An 18,851-nucleotide genomic window follows, 5' to 3' on the forward strand; every position below is an offset into this window, starting at 1 on the left:
TAGTTATTCGTTTCTGCTTTCTTGCGTTGCATTCATAGGGTTCAACAGTATTATAATTATTATCCACGTACGTCCAGCCGACATATGGTGCGGCGTACATAAGTTCCACGGAGTGACTCTTCAGGCAATTTCTCCCAAAATCTGTGCCTCCCCAGAGAGCCATATTTCATCTACAGGGGGAAATTGCAATAACAGGGGTGCCCACTCCCTAAGAGCAAGGGCACCCCCTCCCTAAATACAGTGAAGACGCCTCCCAAAAAGTAAGAGCCCCCCCTAAAAAGAGAAAAATACCCCTTAAAATTTCAATGTCACATTCTGTGGCTGGACCCCTCCCCCGCTTGTGTGCACCCCTGGCAATAGCAAGTAATTATTGATTACGACATGAATAACTTCAACTCCATGTGGAACGACCTCACCCCATCCCGTATTGTATACATTTTTGGTGGTCCAGTTTTTGACATTCTGCAGTACGGACTTTGGATCGCCTCCCCCCCTCCCCCAAGGGCTGAGTATAATATTTTTTCAAAATTTTTTCCATATTATTAAAGAAAAGAAACAAGCGCTCTTCGGGAAAACAAAGTAATTTTAATGGGAAAAAATATAAAATGTTGTGAAAAATCTGAATTTAATCTAAAAATATTTTTTTTATACATAGTTAGATATTTTTTCTCAGTTGATCATGTCCCACATCTCATGCTTCTTTCATCCTCACCTCTCCTTTTTTTTCTTCATTAGACCGTTTAAAAATAAGAAAATATTTCGAATGCTATTTTTTGGATGCCTCCTCCCTCACCCAAAATCATTGAAGGGCATCTCAAATCTCGTCTCTAAGGGTTTAATTTTGCTACTTTTTTAGGTGAAGAACTATTAAACACCTTTCCTTTTAACAACATGGAAAATTGTTTAAGACTGCTTTTTTGAAGCTACAATTTTGAAGAATTGCAGAGCTCCTAATGTTACCAAATATGGTTTTTAAAACATCCATTTTGGAAAACTTCTGAGCAAAGGCCTTCTAATATCGTCCAAATCATCAAAAAATGGATTTTTAGAAACAATTTGTTGAGGTGCTTTGTATGCAGTCCTCTTTAAATAGAGTGAGAAGATGTTCCCATATGAACTCTGAAAATGAAAAAAAGAAAATTACAAAACAATTAAGGTGAGAATTTTAAATCCTCACTCTAGTCCCTGAATATCACTTAAAAACTTCACTTTTTAGGACTTCTATTTTGAAATTTTTTTGGGGGGAGAACCAAAGAGCCCCTCTTTCCGTAATCATCAAAGTTTGTCGGTAACTGCGTTTTGGAACTTCAATGTTACAAAAATTAGGGTGAGAGGTGATCGATTTCATGCTATTTAAAAAAAAAAGATTGAAGACAGCACCGAAGTTCCATCGTGTTTTTAAAACTTCAGTTTTTTAAAATTTCATCAGAAGCCCCCTGAAATTTTCCACTGTCTAAACCGCCAGATGCTGTCTAAAGCTGCGTTTATAGGACTACAATTTCAATTTTTTTTCGGGAGAGAACCTCCGAATTTCCCGCTAGTACAGGAAACTTTAAGCGTGCCCCTCCCCCCATAAAAATATTTTTTGGTTTTGCTACAGTCAGACAGTGTAGGAAGCTGTGGCCGTACTTAGAACCTATAAATTGATGAATAGGTGAAAACAGTGGGGAAACAACTGCTTTCAATCATAACCATTTTAGGGGGTGCAGGGAGAGGGACAAGGTTTTATGTTTAGAAGAATGTTTCATATTAAAAAGATAGAATTACCAAAAGAAAGCAAAAAAAAAAAACTATATTTGTAATGCAAAAATAAAAACCTGTAATGTTTGAACGTTGTTGTTTTTTTCTAATTTTGTTTACCGTGGGGAGGGGCGGCACTTTGCAGATTTGTCCGGGGTGGCAAAACTGCTAGAGCCGGCCCTGTCCTTGTCCACTGTCTCCTTTCATAAGGTTCATTTTCTGCAGTTTCTCTTCCTGCCATAATTTTTTTAGCCACTCATAAACTCGAGTGTGCAAAGTGTTTCTTCCAGTATCTGTGCGTGACGCTGTCTCAAAATTTCAGTTTGGTGCCTTAATTTGCGAGAAATTTAAGAATGATGCATTGCGCAACAGACATGTGCACTTCTTGTTCATTCATGGTACATTGAAACAGCCTAGATCTCCAATGTGTGTGTGAGCTTAAAACCCCTTCTTCATACAGGGTGTGTAAATTAAGTAATCAGACAGGTTTCAAAATCAATGTTTTATGCATCTAATCTGTACAGCGATTTAATATTCTTCAAAATACTCCCCCCTTTCTGCATAACCGCACCACTGCCAGCGAAATTTCCACGGTTCGAAGGCTTTCTTGAAGTCAGCTTCTGGAATGTCCTTCAGCATTTTGGCTACGGTCACTTGGATGTCATCAATGTCCTCAAAATGGGCTCAAAGCATCCAGGTAGTTTTCCACAAAGTCCAACATCTCATGGCAGCAGTCAACCTGACTTTGTTTCTGTTCGCAAGTGAACACGGGTGGCACCAATTTTGCAAACTTTTCTCATTCTCAAATCTCCGGTCACAATTTTTTTCACTGACATGTTCATGTTAAGTTTATTCATCTTATATCATTCTTAAACTTTAACGACGGTCTGTATGGAGAAGACACGTCACTTTTGCTACACTTGCGCCGCTGGTTGTGACAGGGCATCCAACCATCTTCTTGTCATCATCGCTCTCCCGACCGCTCCGAAAGTCCTTGTGCCAGCGGAAAACCTGGGTTTTCGATAGAGCTTCCTCTTGGTAAGTCTGTTGGATCAGGAAAAGTGTCGCCGTTGGCGATTTGCCCAAGCGAACACAAAATTTGATTAAATAACATTTCTCCAGCAAACACTCCATTTTTGTCCTCTTCTCACTGTGACCAAAATCTGACTAAGAAGTCTGTTGCCCAAGCGATACACACTGGACCAGAGCTCAGAGCCGACTGCTGCGTGGTGTGTTCGAAAAGCGTCGAAAGCGTGCTGGAGCGCACCGCTCAACAGCCAGTCTCATTACTTAATTTACACACCCTGTACATCCACACAAACATACTGGCAAGGCACCACCTCAATTTTTTTTTTTCTAACAGCAGTGTTAAGAGTCAAAATCCAGTTTATATTTCATCTACCCTCATAAAAATACGTGTATGTTCCCTATACAAATCCACAGCTTACGTCGGATCTCAACCAAATTTGACAGGGAGGTACTTGGGTGCCCAAGAAGAGAAAAATAGAGAAACGATTTTTCTTTCCAACGATGTAAATTTCAGTGAGAATAGAGTGCTGTATATTTGTAAAATTGATGGGAACCTTACTTTTGGATCAATTCTCGTTTTATTTACTTAAAAGTTTTTTCAGTGGAACTTAGAACTGAAAAGTTCATTTTCAGTTCTATTGTTTCTCCAGAATTTGAAATGAAATTTAACTAAACTAGTTGATATTAATGGCTAAATAATTCACTACTCTTGAAAAATTTGATATTTTCTTTGGTTTTTATTTTTGTACCTTGATTTCAGCTTTATATTCATCATTTCTTGATAAACAATTGGCTTTAATTAATGAACTTAAAGAAGAGGAAGAACTTCTACTTCCAGATGATTTTGATACCATGATGTAAGTATTTTTCTAAGGTCAAGATTAAAAAAAAAAAAAAAAAAACATTTGCTTGTAATTATTTACTTTATTTCTTAAACTACTCTTAGTTTAGATGTTATTCATATTTGTTATAAACTAATTCAGTTATAATAGTACTGAAAAGCTAACATTTGAAGAATAATTACGATTCATATTTTTTTTTAGGTTTAATTTTTGACAAACCTCACAAAAAATTTATTCCACTTTTACTTTTGAAACATTTCGAGTTCAGTTGGATGTGTGTAACTATAAATTTTTCTCAAAAACTAATTTACATATTTAATCTACAAAAGATAGAAAATTACTGAAATTTACTATCCCCGATTATTTTAATGTCAATGAGTTTAAGTTATTTTGATAGTAATTTATTTCAATTCTAAAATAAAACCAATGATTTTTGTTCTGATGTAACTGTGTTATATTGTGGCAATAAATCTTCGGAATTCAGTTTCTAAAAATTTACTGTTTTAGGAAAAATATACAAGTTTCTAATGAAGTGAGAAAAAAACTCTTAGAAGCAAGACCAATAAGTGTGAGTTTTTAAAATTTTTTTTAGTATTTAGTATCCAGGCTTGACACTAGAGAAAAAAGTAAGGTAAGATTTTCCACCCTGACCAAAATTTTAAGTGGGATTTTTTAATATTGAAGTGGGAGTATTTTTTTTTTTTTTTTTTTATAAATCTGCAGTTTAGTTTATCTCTTGAATGTTTTGATAAATATTTCCATTTACAAAATTTTTGCTTATCCCGAAGCAAGATATTTATTTAATGAGCATTGCATCGAAAGAATGCTGAACTTGTTTGTTGGACCAAAGATGCATCTTCTTTTAGTTATTGACCAATTTTTTTTAAAGGAAAAATTAACATTAAAATCTCTTTTTAGTGTCTGTTACTTAGGCAAGATTTTTTTAAAAATCAGTTATTTATTAAATGGTGTGCTAATGAAGTATTTATTTTCTTTGGGGAACTAGAAATAGAACATAAAAAGTTTCAAAGATAATTGAGCGTTCAGTAATACAAAAATATAAACCTATTCTATATTTTTTTTCCCGTCTCTCAGCATTTTATCTTGGCTCAATATTGGCGTGAGATTGTTCACGTTGGCAATGTCTTGGCCAATATTGGCACGATTTTTGCAATATTAAGCCAATATTGGCTTTCCATTGTATTAACAATATTGTTCTTAGATTGGCAGATAATCTTGTGCCAATATTGGCGTCTTATTGCATTAACAATATTGTACTTAGATTGGCACACAATCTTGTCCCAATATTGGCTTAACAATGCGCAACCATTATTGTATTTAGGCTGTGAGACAATATTGGCGAAAAATTGGTCGAATTATGGAAAGCCAATATTGGGCGGAAGATGGCTCTTTGATGTTCAACCGATTTTGAAACAAATCTGAAAAATGATTGATTTTCCTTAGTAAGCAATTAAACACTGAGTCTGATTACCTGAAACTCCACAAACTGTTTTAAAGCTAAGACAAATTTTGAACGTAGAGAGAGTCCTCAAAAATTGGAGTTATTTGAGTTCACTTTAAACGCTTTTGTAATTTTTTAAAACCCGGCGAAAAAGAAACTTCAACTTTGTCTGCTCTGCACATTTTGTGTTTTGTTGCTCTTCCTCGCCGCTGCACATGGTAAATGCTTTTGTCCGAATATCGGAGATATTTTCCTCAAAATTTTATTGTTGCCTTCATTTCTTAAATGATATTTTATCATTTTCATCAGTGAATTTTTTTAACTATGTCTAATCCACTCTAAAATTTTAAAAAGCGAAAGAGAAAAGCGTTATTGGAGCAACTCAATGAGAAAGCTTTCTTTTGCAGTGATGAACTTTGTCTTCCAAAATAAAAGTAATGAAATAAGGCAAAAAAATTTTTTGGAGAAATATTAAATACTGAATAAAATTCTGGATAGATATCCAACATTGAAGAAATTGCTGAAACGATGTGAAGCAGTGAAAATTTTGGATCGACATTGTGTTTTCAAAACTCGAAATCATAATCGAACAGTGACATTCTAAATTGCGTCAAACATTGAGAATTCTGAACTAACATTTGAAACTGGAGAAAATTCTGGATCATATTTGACTTTGAAAACACTGGATCAATATATAAAGATTCCAGGAGTTTTATTTTCATGATTCTAAAGTGAGAATGTATCATGAGACAAACTTTCCGTGAAAATTCAAATTTCTACTGGAAAACTGCATTCCTTTTCACAGTGCTCTATAACACCTAAACTTATTGACAATAATCTAGTAAACTTTTAGAAGTCTGAATGCAAAATCTGAAAGAAGATTTTACGGACTAGTTTTATGCTACCAAGTTCATTTCTCTACACAGATTTGCGTTTTGATGATCATAAGACTTTTGGCTCATTACGGAATGAGAATTAAGTTCCATGGTCTATTTTCAGCTGAGCATGTACGATTAAATGGCAGTAAAGTATTTAGCGTCAACCATTGTTACGGAAATAATTGAAGTTCTATCTGATAAAGTAGTTCAAGAAATGTATCCGAAATCGAATAAAACCAAGATGCTTTGATAAACTATGTTTTTACACCAGTGTTGAATTTTTTGTGCCAAACCCTTATTTTCTAATGACATGTCAAGAATCTCTTGAATATACATTCAACACCATGACGTTTTTCATATTTCAAGTTAGAGCTTTTTTCTAGAAATTTCGTAGGTTTTTTAATTGTTTCTACATGCATAAGTATTGAGCAAAAAGAATGGCTCAGTCATCTAGAAAATCTGAACTTTTATTGATAAATGTTGTGCAAATTCTACGTCTAACACTGTGGAATTGTCCATTTGCTTTACAAATAATTCTATTTATACCGTTGCCTGTAACAAACTGTTCTAGTGAATGTTCCTTTTCAACCTTATAAATTGTTTCACTTCATCTCTTTTGCACAAAAAAATTAAGTGTTCATACTCTTTCGTCTATTAAAAGTAGATTAAAATTTAATAATGTTGAAGATTTTGGAAATTTAAAGGTGGGGGGAAAAACATGTAAAGTAAGCCGTAAGTTCTTTTGCATTATGTATGGAATATTTTTTATTTGTTTAGAAATAAAAATAAATGTTTTTATTTTTTATAAAAATTAAGACAATACAGAGCTAAAAAGTGATGTCAGAAGTTAAGCCAAAATGCAAAGGGTTTAATAATCATTTTCAACTTTTTAAATTTTCTTTTCATTATAGTAAGTGGAAGTATTTTTTTATGTGTTTTAGTTTTCAAACATATGTACTAGACTGACTGCTTGTCCATAATTTCACTGCAATAAGTGCAACCTATATTTGCATCAATAATAAATGATTTTCAGATTATTCAGTGTTCATTGTCACCTACATTACATCCATTTTAAAAAATAAAAACTTAACAACTTTGTTTGCAGTACACTCAAACCTGTTTGTGTGCGATCCTTTTTCTTTGTGGTACATGAAAATTTCAATCAAATTGTGACTCGATTGACTAACTTGTCTATAAAACAAGTGCTCGGTAGTATTTTTAAGTGATGAATCGTTCTCTGATGTATATTTTAAAAGCGGATTCAAATGGTTGGCGAGATTCAAAGTAGTTGCAAAAGCAGAGCTGTCTTCAGGGTCCCATCTAACTGGTTAAGCTACAAAAAGTGGTAGGTACAGGGAACTCTGGAGTGAAAAGTGTCTTGAATTTGTTTAAAGAAGAAATTCCTACAGTTGTTTCGTAAGTTTTGGGTTATTTTCAAGTGAGACTGTGTTACGAAAGCATTTTTTTGTAGCTAATAGTGAAGTTTTGAGTGAATTTTTTTATGCGGTCCCTATCCACCACACAAAACTAGGTTTGAGTGTAGTTTGTTTCCACATTTATTATAATGAATGCCAATTTTGTGAAATAGATCTTATTATTTTTCTTTGACAATAATTGTTAGTTCATTATTGAATACTTTTTGTTTATGTGAAAATATTAGACATATGCTGGAGTATTTGATAAAGAAATTTTAAAGATCTACTTACTTTATTTACATAAACATGGTCAAACATTTTACTGAAGGAGTTAATTCTTGCAAAATTAAGTTGCTATTTCTGAACTATCCGGGGCAAAGAAAAAGGTACTTAAAAATGATGTTCATATTTAATTTTTTTAAATAGGAATAAAAATTCCTACCATTAATTGTTCAATATTGCAAAATATCTTTACTAATCAGTTATTTCAAATTTAAAAGTTTATTAATTTGAATGACAATGAAAACAATCAAGCACAGATTTTTAGCAACTTTTGCACTGTACTTCAATTACATTTACTTCCTGCGCAACCGTAGAATTGCAATGAAACCAAATGTGTACAAATTTTCTATTTGTTCGTCGAGGGAGAATTAACTCTAATCTGAATTCTGCTCAGGAACTTTTGTAACTAATATTTAGCAATGTTAGTAAGTTTTCAGCAGAATTCGGAAATATCCGATATTTTCAATTAGCACAAATTAAAGTCTTTAAAATAGTAAATGCTTCCTCAAATCACTCTTTATTTTCTTATGTTATTATTACAATATGTAGAATTAAAATTAAGTTTTCTTTTTATTATATTTCATTTTACATTTTCATCAATTTTTATGGAGTTAGCATTGACTGTTTCATTTTTCTTCTGTTAGCTACTTTTACAGTTAAATGATTCAAAAATAAAATATACTTTAATTGGTGCACAGTCATAAGAAATTCTCTTTTTTTCTGACCAACATTTAATAACTAGGCACTTTTAATATGAATTAAATTGATGATATTGTGAGATTCTGGGCTGTTCTGCTGTGGTCTGAGTGTTGTTACCACAAACGTTTCAACTGCATCTGCGGCAGTCATCTTCAGTGTTTACGTGGTCGAAGCTTCCAAGAAAGCGACTTTTAATTCCTTCTTCCTTTTCGTTGAAATTGTTGGAATCCTAACAATTTCAGTCCTGGTTAAAACTGTAACAGCTACCTACACTGTTGGCCACACAAAATGCAACACCAAGAAGGATAGTAGTCAGAGTGAAATGAAATTTTATACACGTGATGGCAATCTTACTATCAGAAAGTGATTACAAAAAGAGAACAAATTGATCATTTATTACTGGAGAAATCCCAAATGAATGGAGGTTTAAGTCTGCTGTCGAGCTACCTATTGCGTGAATGTACGAGGTAATACAGTCAAACATTGAAGCATATCCTATTACACAGGTACTAGAAATGTGCACCTAATTCCATCAAGCTCATAGCCTACGCAATTTACCATCTCAAGTGATCCCAGATATGCTCAATTTGTGACAAAGCAGGGTGACGCACTGGACATAGAAAGTGGAAAAGGAAGTCCCCTCACACCCTTGCTGTGTGTGATCAAGCAGTGTCTTCCTGGGAGCCCCACCATGAGTGCCAACACATGTGACTGAATAATGACATTAACGCTGTTTGGTGTCATGGGGACCGCAGGGTGACCTGTCGTAGTGCTGTGGATCAATATTAGAAGTGACTATGTTTTGTACATGATTGCAACCCATAAAGGCATCCCAGCTGTGGGTGGGGTATGCCGCTGAAAAGCAAAAGCATTATTTGGTAGTTCACAACGTGTTCTCCATAACCTTACAAAAATGCTATTTTTGCTAAATTCGATCTGGATTCATCGCTATGAGAGCAATCAGGAACCATTCGGTTGCTAACAAATCGATTAGAACTTGAACCTACTCCAAGTGTATGCGACCCTAATAAAGCCTGCTTTTTAGGAGCACACCACATCGACAGCTGTAGTGATGCTATGGGGTGCTATATTGTGTGTGGGACAGGATCACCTCTAACATTGATTCGCTGCACTATCACAACCTAATGGTATATTTTTGTCATGTGTTGAGACTCGTGTTCAATAGGGCAATGCAACGTCACACACAGCAGGGGGGGGGGGGGGGGGTCCGCTCCCACATTATCACCTTTTCTGACCTGCGTGATGTCATGATTTGTCACAAATTGAGCATATCTGGAATGACTTGACGGTAAATTGAACAATCTATGAGTTTAATTGAATTAGTAGTGCTTTACATTAACTGATAGGAATTGACCTATTACATCATATGAGACTAGTATACCTCAATGTTCGACTGTATCGTGTTGTACATTCAAGCTAGAGTTGATTCAACAGGGTACTTAAACCTCCATTCATTTGGGATTTTTCCAGTAATAAATGTTCATTTTATTTTCATTTTGTAATCAATGTTGCCATCAAGTGTAAAATTTTGTATCATTCTGACTGCACCTTCTTGATGTCGCATTTTATGTAGACAGCAATGTAAAATAACAATAATGGAAGCCACTATTTAACCAATATTGGTTTAAAATCGGCATGCAATAATGGCTCAAGAGTGTGATTGCAATATTGGCCAATATTGTCAAAATGTATCCCCTCCGTGCTTCAGCCAATATTGTGAGCCACTATTTAGCCAACGTAACGCCAATATTGGCATTAGATCGGCATGCAATAATGGCTCAAGATTGCAATAGCAATATTGGCCGATATTGTTAAAATGTATCCCCTACGAGCTTCAGCCAATATTGGGTGTAAATCGTACGCCAACATTCAGCCAACCAAGTACAATATTGCGCCAAGATTCAATGCTACTTGGGAGTGGATCAATTCCTGGATACTTATTTTCACTGATATTAATAAAATAATAGTTGAATTTATCATAAGCCATTCTATTTATACTGGCTGACTACAGTTTTTGTAACGTATGACTGCTAATTGTTGAACAGCTGGATTTTGGAGAAAATTGCTGGAATCCCATAATCCCATGCCCTAGTGAGAACCCTGATAATATCAATGTCATGCGAAATAGATACAGTATAACTCCAATTTAACTACTGTCCAGGGACCGGAAAAAGTTCTTGTTAAATCAAGGAACATAAGACATTCAATGCAGTGAAATCCGGACTAGTGAAATGTATTATTAAATTGAGGAGATCGTTAAATCAAAGTTACACTGTTTGTGAAAATTTTCAGGGTAATTTTTAAAAATTAAGTTGTTTTGATACCTTAAAATAACATTCAAGTGTTTAAAAAAAAGTTTTAACGATTGACTTAATTTCATTTTTTGTGTGTATCCATGCTAACTCATCAATAGTTTATCGAACACAAAAGCTCTATTTATAAATTTCATCAGTCTCTAATAACATCAAACATTCATAAAACTTTTAACCTAACAAAACTTCTTTTGGGGAACAAACCTTTTGTTTTACTCTCTAATTTGCTAAAATAGTTACCAATTTTTTACAACTTGAAGCAATGTAATCATTATTGTTTATATTTGCTAAAATACTTGCATAGTCATTTGTGGCAGACTCAAAACCTAATAATGTGAAATGTATAACTACTTATTTATTTATTTTTAGTGTTTAACAATTATGTTTTCAATTTAGATTGGTGCTGCAAGACGAATTCCTGGTATAACACCATCAGCATTAACTGTACTTTTGTATTATGTAAAAAAGAAAAACTCCTGTGAAGTATGTTAAATTTCAGAGGATTTATTTTAGTGAAAGAATACATCAATGTTTTACTTCAAGGTGTTCTACTTTCACATATTGCATCCTGGAAATAGAAGTGACACAACTCTGACAAAAAAAATCGTTGGAGAAACTAAAGGTTTTGGCCAATACTATAAGGGGAATTCAAATGAAACCAGGTCAATAGTGTTAAGTAACAGCAGAGATTTCATAATAGTTGGCACATTTATCCCATTGCGACACTAAGCGGTCAATTCCATCTTTAAAGAAGCTAGTAGGTTGCTATCGGATCTAGGACTGAACCCAGTCGCACACTTGATCGTCCACTGTGATATCCGCGATATTCGATGTGTCGTCTGCAAATAGCTTGTATTAGAGGTCCAAAAACATAAAAAGTCACACGGTGAAAGGTCTGCGTGGTGGATGTTCCAGCTCCACCCTTTCCCACTGAAACTACTACACTTCGTCTTCACCGCAGCCATATGTGGACAACATGCCTGGCCGTTTCGAGTTAATGGCTCTGTAAAGTGGCTTGATAACACTGGGCATTGATGGTGGTTGCCAGTTTCAGGTACTCAACAAGCAGTGGGCCTCCTCCCCGAGTGGGCCCTTGTAGTCAAAATAGGACATGTTTTGTAGTGGATAACTTGTGTGACCACCTTTAACCATGCTGTCACTGTGCAACATAAAACGTTGTGCATGCATGAGTCTCTCTACCAATAAATGGTGTCTCCATACATGCAGTTACATGGCATCGGCTAAATGTGAAGTTAGACGGCTATGTGTTATCTGCTAATGTGAGGTTAGATGCATCGACTTGGTTCCATTTGAGTGAACCTTTTCAACCAAAACTAGCAGTTGCCATTGACAAAGAAAAAAAAAGTTTTTTGAGCAACTAAAAAATGCATTGCTGGTCGCCAACAATAGCAGCCTACACTTTCTTCATTTATTCCCCCCCCCCCCTCCCGAGTAGTAATGCAAAATTTCCTATGCTTCACACTGATTATATATATAGAAAAAATTTTAAAAAATATATATTTTTGCTCAAAATTTTGATCTTTATTTATAAATTTCAAAAAAAAAAAAAAAATTTAGGTTCAGATCATAAAAATAAACCAGACAAACATGCATGAAAAGGTTTCCAGAAATATAAGCAACTTTTTGAAATATCACACACGCAAAACGAGAAATCTTGCACCTGAGAAAAAGAGGCTTAAACAGCTGCTGTTAACCCGTAACAGGGGAGATGAAAAAATAGTATGTAACTGGGGACATGTCTCAGAGGCCGATCTATTTACAATTTTTTGAAAAAAAAAAATCGTGTAATTAAGATACATTCCTGTAATTTTCCTTAGATGTTCTTTGAACTTCTATTAGCATGGGGAAAACATTTTCCAGTTTTGAATCAAAATGTACCTTTTCCAAGGAAAATTTTCTAGAGTCGTAAGGTAGAGAAAATCATATGCTGCAGTAAATAACTAACTACTCGTAAAAAAAATGAATCTATTATTTATTAATGATTTAATTTTAGTAGCTGAAAATTGATTAAATCATGTTACGGGAAAATTTTGACAGTCCTTTAACTATTAGTATTTCGCGTCATATTTTGAGCCTTCATTGTCCCTAGAAAGTTATTGCGTAACGTTTGAACATTTCAAACGAAGCCCAACCTTATCTTGAACTATTTACATCTCTTCGGCTTGATGCAGATAAGATAAATGAACCACCTATATCCTCGGTTCTAGCGTTGAGAGCCATGTTTACTACTACCGAAAATTGTAACACTGAAGGGGAAGTGCAGTCTCCCATACTGCTTCTAAGTAAAGCTTCAATTAAATTTAAACCAGATACACTTGCCTAAAGATAATAAGCTAGGGGGAAGCAGGGTTGTTTGGTTTATACCACGTTGGTTTAAACCAATTGTTTTTTTTTTTAAACCCATGCGGTTTTTTTAAGTGTTTTTTTTTTTAAAGCCAAAAAAAAAAAAAAAAAAAAAATCCATTTTACAGGTTTACATTAATTTTCCCACACATATTGAAAAATGTAAAATTCCATTTATGCTAAGTTCCCAGCTAAGTTGCATAGATAAATACTAAAATTGCAAAGTTGCTTCTTCAAAATGTATTACAAGCTTTAATTGAAAAAAAATATTAATATATTTTTTATTTCATATATGTGCCATAAAGCAGATTTCAGTCAACTTCCATCATTATGCTTAATTTGCATGATTAGTTAAGATTTACTAAGGATTGAATCTTTTATTGTAGATGCAATCCATTATATTGCTCACTCCTGTTGCAGGGGTGTGACATTTTTGCCCATTTATATGCACTTTCCTGGAATTTTAACTTGGACTTGTAAGGTAATCAACAGTCTAACTTAATTGTTTGCACCTAAAAATTAAGATTTGTTCTGCAGGTGAACACAAATGTTTTTTGAATCAAATTAAAAAAAAATGTTTATACTTCATATTATGATACATAATAGTTCCTTATGGTATACGCCCAAAATGTCGCCGGTCAAAAATATCGCCGGCCCAAAATTTGCTAGCTCAATTGGTACGAAAAATTTAAGTGTACGTCGATGCTTTTCAGCATAAAAGTTGCGAAAGAATATTAATTGCCTTTCAAAGTAAGTTCCTTCAAAAATTCCAAACGTTTTCTCCTGTCTTAATTCGTAAACATCAGATTAATTCCAGAAAATTAATAGTTTTCAGAAAAACATACGTTTTTCTGTATACTATTACAAATGTAAACATGCGAAAGGCTGCTGTAACGAAATTCTCTTTCTTGTTTAATCTGATTAATAATAATACTCAAGATGTAACGCAAAGGATCCAGATGTAACGCAAGGATTCAGACAAAAAATTGGTATGGAAGTAAAACTAAACTGTTCTAAATGCGAATGAAAGAATAGTGAGGCGCAATGTGAATATGGCAAGAGAATAGGTAGTTTGTATTTTTTGGCATAATGAAGTAAAAACAAATAACTCCTTCACTCCAGCATATTATACGGTAGGGACAGGTCAGCCATTTAGTGGATCAGGCGGAGTGGCCCCCAACTTTGAATTTTTTTTTTTAATATCCAAGTGGAAGTGGTTTTTATAGCAGTCGTATGAAATTTGCATTGGTTATACGTCCGTTATCCTCCCTCTCCCCTTTCACTGGAAAAATTCGAAATCACGGGCCAGAGTGGAAATAAAGTAGAAAAGTATCTTAATGAAATTTAATTTTCTCATAGATTTATTAACATCACCCTAAGAACTGTAAAAAAAAACAGCTGTACATTTTCAGTAAGATATACGTTGGTTAAAGTAAGATCAAAACTGTTCTGAGACTTTTTCTGGAAATGAAACTCAAGAAGTTTAACAAGACTGCTCGAGACCTTCCTCTGAGAGGACATTTGTATGTCCTTTGCGACCGGGATTTAGGGACAGCAAAACAAATGTTTAACAGAGATGACAGATTATTGCCGTGGGAACTCCCATCTCATATGAGTAGAATTCTGAAATTACGTCGAAATGTTCACCGTCAAATCTTTTGAAATCAATGAAACCCATAACTGCTAAAACAGGTGTCTTTCACTCAGATTTTTTAAAAACGACTCTACGCGATGACAAATATTTTCAATTCTCAACATTCATGAAATTTATATATTCGATAGAACATCAAAGACAATTTCTGAACAGCTATTTTATTGAAGGTTTTCAAGAGGATACTTTCATGCTTGCGAAGTAGCGCTTGTCAGCTGAATCATTTTCCAATTTTAAATAGAAAAGAAAAAATTTCGTAATGTATGGTGAAATAACTGATATCAATGAGATTATTCAGATCAATTTTGACCTAGACTTATTTTTAAAATGAGTTTCAAAAAGTAATAGTTCCAGTTCAATATAGCTTGGTAATTCAGAAAGAAAAGAATATTGATGATAATAATAATAATAAACAAATAAGTTTTTCTCTCTCAGAAAAAATTGCTGTTTTAATTAGTGAAATTTTACTACGCAAATTGTATAAGAATGCAAACTCAGTTTTTATTTAACACCCACGCTAGTTAAAGTGCTACAAAAATGAGAGGAATACACGACTAATTTAGATTTTATTGATATCTTGCTCAACTTCTCATATTTAAATTCAGTATATTTTTCATTGATTATTTAATTACACTGACTCACGTAAACGATTACGAAACACAACTTAGAATGAAAATAAAGCTTGTTTTCGTTTAATTTCACTTGGATGCTACATTTTTGTATGAATCCTCGCATTACTTCTTGAGATATAGCAGTCACATAAAACGATAAAAATTATTCAGTGATCCATCCTTTTGGGATGACTGAAGCCAAAAATAAATGAGCAACTCGCCCTTTAAGATATACCCTTAGACCAAATTTTGTCTTAACCCTTGTACAGTTGACCCTCATTTTACGCGGGGGTTATGTTCCACGGAAATGCTGCATAAATCGAAACCGTGTAAATTGAGACCTAATATTAGTGTCAAAATAGGGATTAGGTTCCGTAGATAAAAAAAATACTTCATTCTAGTGATGACTAATTGTATTGTACAATAAGTTTAATGTGTACTTATATCGATTTTTGTGCATAATATGCTTAAAGAAAAACTAATTTCGTGTTCTGTTTATGAAGAAGACCTGGCTATGATAGTCTTTTGGTAGTCATTAAGAATTTTTCTCTAATTCTTTGCGGAGCATTAACGCATCCATGATCACTTGCGTCATTTCCTTGATAGAATCTTCCTTCACTAACAAATCAGAAAGATCATTTCTATTGTCTATGAATGGTTCAAAATTTTTAATGTGAGCGTTTTTGGTTGTCGGAGTCGGTATCCTCGTTGGTTTTGACCTCCTTTGTCACTCCTAAAAGCTCTTCTTCCAGTGAATTCTGAACTGTGTGAGTTTAATCACTTTACTTCTGATGGAAAAAGCTCTGGAACCAATCGCATAAAATGTCTCCAAGGACCCAAGTTTGATTATTAGCACGCAAAAATGCAATTAGTTACGTGTAATCTTAAGGAGCTTGGGTTTTGAAAGAGAGGAAAAAGTTACCCGTTTGCATTGCCGCATCTGCGTAAAACCGAAACTCATCTGCGTAAATTAAAATAAAGGTGTCAAATCTTCAACCGCGTATAATCGAAACCACGTAAAATAAACCCGCTTAAAACGAGGGTCTACTGTATTACTTTTTGAGATATATCAGTCACAGATAATAAGAAAGAAAAAAAAAACATTCGATTGCTCCACCCTCTGGTGTTATTGGCCCCAAAATCTGTCCCCCTGCTGCTTCCTAATATTTTATTTGATTCCGTTCATCATTTTTTCAGCAATGACAGTCACGCATATTGATGAAAACGTTCAGTTACTCCACTATCTTGAACGAATTGACGCAAAAAACTACGCAGCCCTAAATCATATATGGGTACTTGCAGGTATCGTTCGAATTCTTACTACAGGTTTTGACGTAGAATGGCCCCAAAAAATCGGTCACATACAAACGCACACTATTCTTGAAGAAAAGTTTAAAATAATTTAGCGAACGTTAGAACTGAACGCTGTCAGAACATTTTACAGTTGGTAGATAGCGAGTCACAAGTAATAAGGTAACGTAACGCTTGTATTCTATTTGTTTGCTGAAAAACAGCCGAGAGTTGTGAATCAAAACGGAATAATCTTTTTAGAATTTATCAAGAAACTCAGTCCAGTCCCATTTTTAACGGAGACATTCATTAAAGGCAGTAATCATTTATTCTGCAAATTTTGTGTTAAACAGCATTTTTGTACATTTGCATTTTTCTTACCAACTGAATGAGCAAATTTTGGATCTACGACATTTTGGACCGCCGACATTTTGACCCCAAACCGTTCCTTATATTACAATGTAGGAAGATTAAAAGACATATTTTTAAATTCCCAGAACAAAATGCAAATGTATGTGTAAAAATTGATTGAGAAATATATAAATCTTCACATATAAACTACACTCTCCAATGGTGTTTTTTTTTTTTTTTTTGGATTCTGTGTGCTCAAAAGATTTTGATTGGCTATACACTTATGCAGCTTTATGATAATTGGGTGCAGATAATTCTTAGTCCCCCCCCCCCCCCTTTTATTCATTGGAATTGAGATTTTGGTATTTGCTTTGCCTTAGCTAACCTGTGCAGTTTACAAAAGTTACTTACTCATATTGTTTTAAAAAGAATGTCTATGCATACTAATATGTTAATCAAGTCAAACATTTCAATCAATATTTCCCCGCAGAAAGCTATTTTAATTATTTAATTTAGTTACAAGATTTTGTTATAATCTCTTTATTTAATCAAGAAATTAGGTATAATGTGACTATTGAATAACTGTTAATTACATGGAACGTTAATTACTTTCCGAAAATTGTTTTTCTCGCAAATAGTATTTAAACCAAAAACCAACCCTGGGGGGGGGGGGGGGAGTTCAAGGGCACAAAACAAATAGCTATTGGGGAAAAAGCATTCAATCGGACTGAAAATGAAATAGGGGTGATCGGATGAACTTTTGAGCGGTCTGTGAGACCACACCTCCACTGTTAAGGGTTAACATAAATCTCTATGGGGAAAGTTTATGCATTTTTTTTGCGTAGGATGATAAATAAGGTATCAAATTGTTCAAAATTAAATTAAACATAACATATTTTTTCCAGAAAGTCAAAAATTTTAAAAGTTAAAAGGTCCTTAAACTTATTAAAGGGAAAATCTGAAAAGTTTTTAATCCTAACTTTAACTTCATATGTCCGAAATAAAAATTAAAAAAATTCACTCTTAAAACTGGTTTAAAAAAAAAATTTGTTTAATAACTAACAATCTCCAAAATAACCGAATTCAGGGTCCTTCCATTGGGTGTAGTAAACAGCTTTTTTTTCTTTCTGATACCCTTCAAGTTAAACAAATAATCCAGACTGTTACTTTATGATTACTTTTGAATGCTACATCTCTTGTCTTATGTTTAAAAAAAAAAGTAGCAGCTATTTAGTCATAAGAAAATCTCCATTCTATCTTTCAATGTGGGAAATTTATCACATAGGGAGCAGAGGTTCCTAAACTGAGGAAAAGTTCAAAAAGCTTGTTTCGACTAAAGACAAAGAAGCGAGATAGCATAAAGCCAAGAAAAATTGAAGTTTTAAAAACATTCAGTATATCAAAAGTTATTTTGTTCAAGTTAAATGAACTAAAATTTTCTTTCTCAAATTCAATAACTGATACTCTCAATAGGCTCCTACTTGTTTGTATTTCACTCTTGAAACTGGAAAGTAAAAATATATTTTATTAACTTGAATCTATTTATACAACATTTGCAATCTAGAATAATTTTAGAAACAAATAGAACTATAATACATTGTTTCAAATTATTTTAATCTTGATGTAAGTTTTGCAATATGAGAAGGTTCTTGAGATGATATTCATAACTTAAATTAAATTACAATTGCTGCACATCATTTCTGTTGCTCCGCCAATTTCTGTTTAAGGCTCTCAGGCATTTGAGGTGGAGGAGGACGTGGCAGTCTCAACCAAACTTTAACAGCATCATAGATAAACCATTGTAATGCAGTGAGTGTACCAATCATAATGATTCTGGGTGTTAGACCTTTCCATAAACCTATAACAGAAGAAAAGTTCAAAATCACTTGTGACTCCCTAAAAAA

At 33.8% G+C, this 18,851-nt stretch overlaps 2 protein-coding genes across 5 annotated transcripts in view; one reads left to right on the forward strand and one right to left on the reverse strand.

The window, feature by feature from the left end:
• LOC129220134 (protein MTO1 homolog, mitochondrial-like) overlaps nt 1–12,119 on the forward strand; it is a 114,300-nt gene extending 102,181 nt beyond the window's left edge. For all 4 annotated transcript variants that reach the window (XM_054854481.1, XM_054854480.1, XM_054854482.1 and 1 more), the window contains 3 exons: nt 3,530–3,626; nt 4,119–4,179; nt 11,077–12,119. In XM_054854481.1, coding sequence (XP_054710456.1) covers nt 3,530–3,626; nt 4,119–4,179; nt 11,077–11,172 — 254 coding nt within the window. In that variant the 3' untranslated portion in view covers nt 11,173–12,119. The remainder of the gene's footprint in view (nt 1–3,529; nt 3,627–4,118; nt 4,180–11,076) is intronic.
• Nucleotides 12,120–18,452: 6,333 nt separating this feature from the next.
• LOC129221457 (phosphate carrier protein, mitochondrial-like) overlaps nt 18,453–18,851 on the reverse strand; it is a 29,347-nt gene continuing 28,948 nt past the window's right edge. The window contains 1 exon segment of the mRNA XM_054855939.1: nt 18,453–18,805. Coding sequence (XP_054711914.1) covers nt 18,642–18,805 — 164 coding nt within the window. The 3' untranslated portion in view covers nt 18,453–18,641.

This window comes from Uloborus diversus, chromosome 4 (genome assembly GCF_026930045.1).
Source record: "Uloborus diversus isolate 005 chromosome 4, Udiv.v.3.1, whole genome shotgun sequence".
Classification (NCBI taxonomy): Eukaryota; Metazoa; Arthropoda; class Arachnida; order Araneae; family Uloboridae; genus Uloborus; species Uloborus diversus.